General features: G+C 26.6%; 1 protein-coding gene across 1 annotated transcript; it reads right to left on the bottom strand.

Annotated features, from left to right (window-relative positions):
* Positions 1–233: 233 nt before the first annotated feature.
* Positions 234–1,292, bottom strand: LOC131626948 (heavy metal-associated isoprenylated plant protein 21-like). The gene is made up of 3 exons (XM_058897783.1): positions 1,160–1,292; positions 972–1,047; positions 234–812 (listed from the first exon to the last, which is right to left on the bottom strand). Exons 1-3 carry the CDS (start codon positions 1,232–1,234, stop codon positions 520–522), a joined length of 444 nt encoding a protein of 147 aa, XP_058753766.1. The 5' UTR covers positions 1,235–1,292; the 3' UTR covers positions 234–519.
* Between the last annotated feature and the right edge of the window lie 809 nt (positions 1,293–2,101).

The raw sequence follows: 2,101 nt of genomic DNA, 5'->3' as shown, positions 1-2,101 counted from the left end.
CCAAAACAAAAACATAAAACAAAATTGAATAAAACTAAATAAAGAAACGACGTGTTGTACATATATTGGCATAATGTAGGAGTTAGGAGTAAAAGTGGTCCTTTTACATTACGTTATTCGATTTGCCTTTTGTAACTAGAATCGAATTCCTCCCCAAACCCTTTTAAAATTTATTTCTTTTATAAAGTTTGATTCTGATCCAGCGTTTTTCATTTTCCACGAAGGTTCAATAATTCACCCTATCAATACCATTGTATTGTATTGTCCAAAACTTGTATAGTTCAAAATAACAAAAGTACATTCAATATTTATTCACTCATCTCAATCACACTAACTTCAAAAGCAACAAATCTCAAGAAAAAAAAAATTTACTTAATAAATAATTCATCTACAACAAAATACAAAATACAAAAAAAAAAAAAATCTTAAATGACGGTGCATGTATTAAGTCTGTCTGTCGGTTTATCTGTCTGTTATTTTTAGCCAGTGATTTCTTGTGTTACATGTATTTTTTTTTGGTTACATGATGGAGCATGAATTAACATTGTCTTCACTAAAATAGGACATGAGTTTCTCTTCTGTATCAATAGAGGCTGGAAATGTTTGTGCATTTTTTACATATCCAGCTGGTGCTCTTTTATCATAGATTCCTGTTAGATGAGGAAAGGTTACTACATGTTGTGGAACATAAGGCCAAAATTCAGCTCTTTTTTTCCCAGTATCTTTTATCCTTTTCAACACTTTGTTTGGATCAACAAAACCATTCACTGTTACTTTGCTTTGCTTTCTGTTTATCTCCACTGATTTCACTCCTGCATCATCACATGCATTTCTTGATTAACTTTATTATAAATATTTCGAAAAAAGAAAAATAAAAAAAATAATATTCTATATAATTATGAAACTTAAACCCTAAATCGTAAACGCTAAATATAAGTTTTTGAGAAGTATATAGATATGGAACTTGAAACCTTTCATTGTAGCCACTGCATTTCTAACTCTTCTTTCGCAGCCATCACAATCCATTTTCACTTTGATCTCAACAGTCTATAGAAAAAAAAGAAAAAAACAAATAATACGGCGAATTCGTCGAAATCTAAACATGCACAAATATATTAAGAAAATTAATGGTTATATGGATGAAGAAATGAGAGTATACCTGCATTGGTTTGCGTTTGGTTTTTGTGTTTGGAGAAGTGCAAAAGTTTGAGATCAAGTAGTAAAGTGCACCCATATTGTTCTTCTACACACACTTTCTGAAAAGCTATAGGTAGCAAAGAGAGAGAGAAGAGTGACATAGAATAAAAGATAGAGGATGGTGTTTATATAGGAAACTCAAAAGATTCAAAAGCAGTGTATAGAAAATTAAGTTAATAAAATAATGAGGAAAAGAAATAATTGAAGTTGACATATTATATGCCCTATAAGGTTAATTAGTGGTGAAGGAAAATGAAAGATGGGTAACACTACTTTATGATTGGATCTTGTGATGCTGTGATTTTATTGGAAAAAATATATGTTTCAAATCTGATGAATTATATATGAAAAAAATTAGCTTTAAAAAGTGAATTTTTCTAGGTGAATTGGACTCCAGGACTCACTAAAACTAGAGAGACTTCAAAGTTCAAAAAATATTTATAGAAATAATTACCATCATCCACAAAAATTATCTTCACATTAAATCCACGATATATATATATATATATATATATATATATATATATATATATATATATATATATATATATATATATATATATATATATATATATATATATATATATATATATATATATATATATATATATATATATATATATATATATATATATATATATATATATATATATATATATATATATATATATATATATTGTCTTTTGAGTCAACTCCTACTTTACATGAGTCTATTTAGTAAAAATAACAGTTGACTGATAAGTTAGTTGATAGCTTATAGCTAACGATTGATAATTGATAACTTATAGCTTATAGCTAATGGTTGAGACTAATAAGTAATAAGTTAATTGAAGTGTTTGGTAAAATTAGCGGTTCAAATAACTTATAAATGTAAAATAATATAAAAGATATTTAATTTGAAATT

Source organism: Vicia villosa, unplaced genomic scaffold (genome assembly GCF_029867415.1).
Source record: "Vicia villosa cultivar HV-30 ecotype Madison, WI unplaced genomic scaffold, Vvil1.0 ctg.000339F_1_1, whole genome shotgun sequence".
Taxonomy (NCBI): Eukaryota; Viridiplantae; Streptophyta; class Magnoliopsida; order Fabales; family Fabaceae; genus Vicia; species Vicia villosa.
Note: the sequence above shows the minus strand (reverse complement) of the source record. Positions and strands in the feature narration are given on the sequence as shown.

Excerpts from the sequence above, each read along its gene's own strand:
- LOC131626948 (XM_058897783.1), bottom strand. The coding sequence starts at position 1,234 with ATGGGTGCACTTTACTACTTGATCTCAAACTTTTGCACTTCTCCAAAC. Across the intron at positions 1,048-1,159 it reads CCAAACGCAAACCAATGCAG|ACTGTTGAGATCAAAGTGAA; the intron begins GTATACTCTCAT and ends TTTTTTCTATAG. Across the intron at positions 813-971 it reads TGCAGTGGCTACAATGAAAG|GAGTGAAATCAGTGGAGATA; the intron begins GTTTCAAGTTCC and ends GTGATGATGCAG.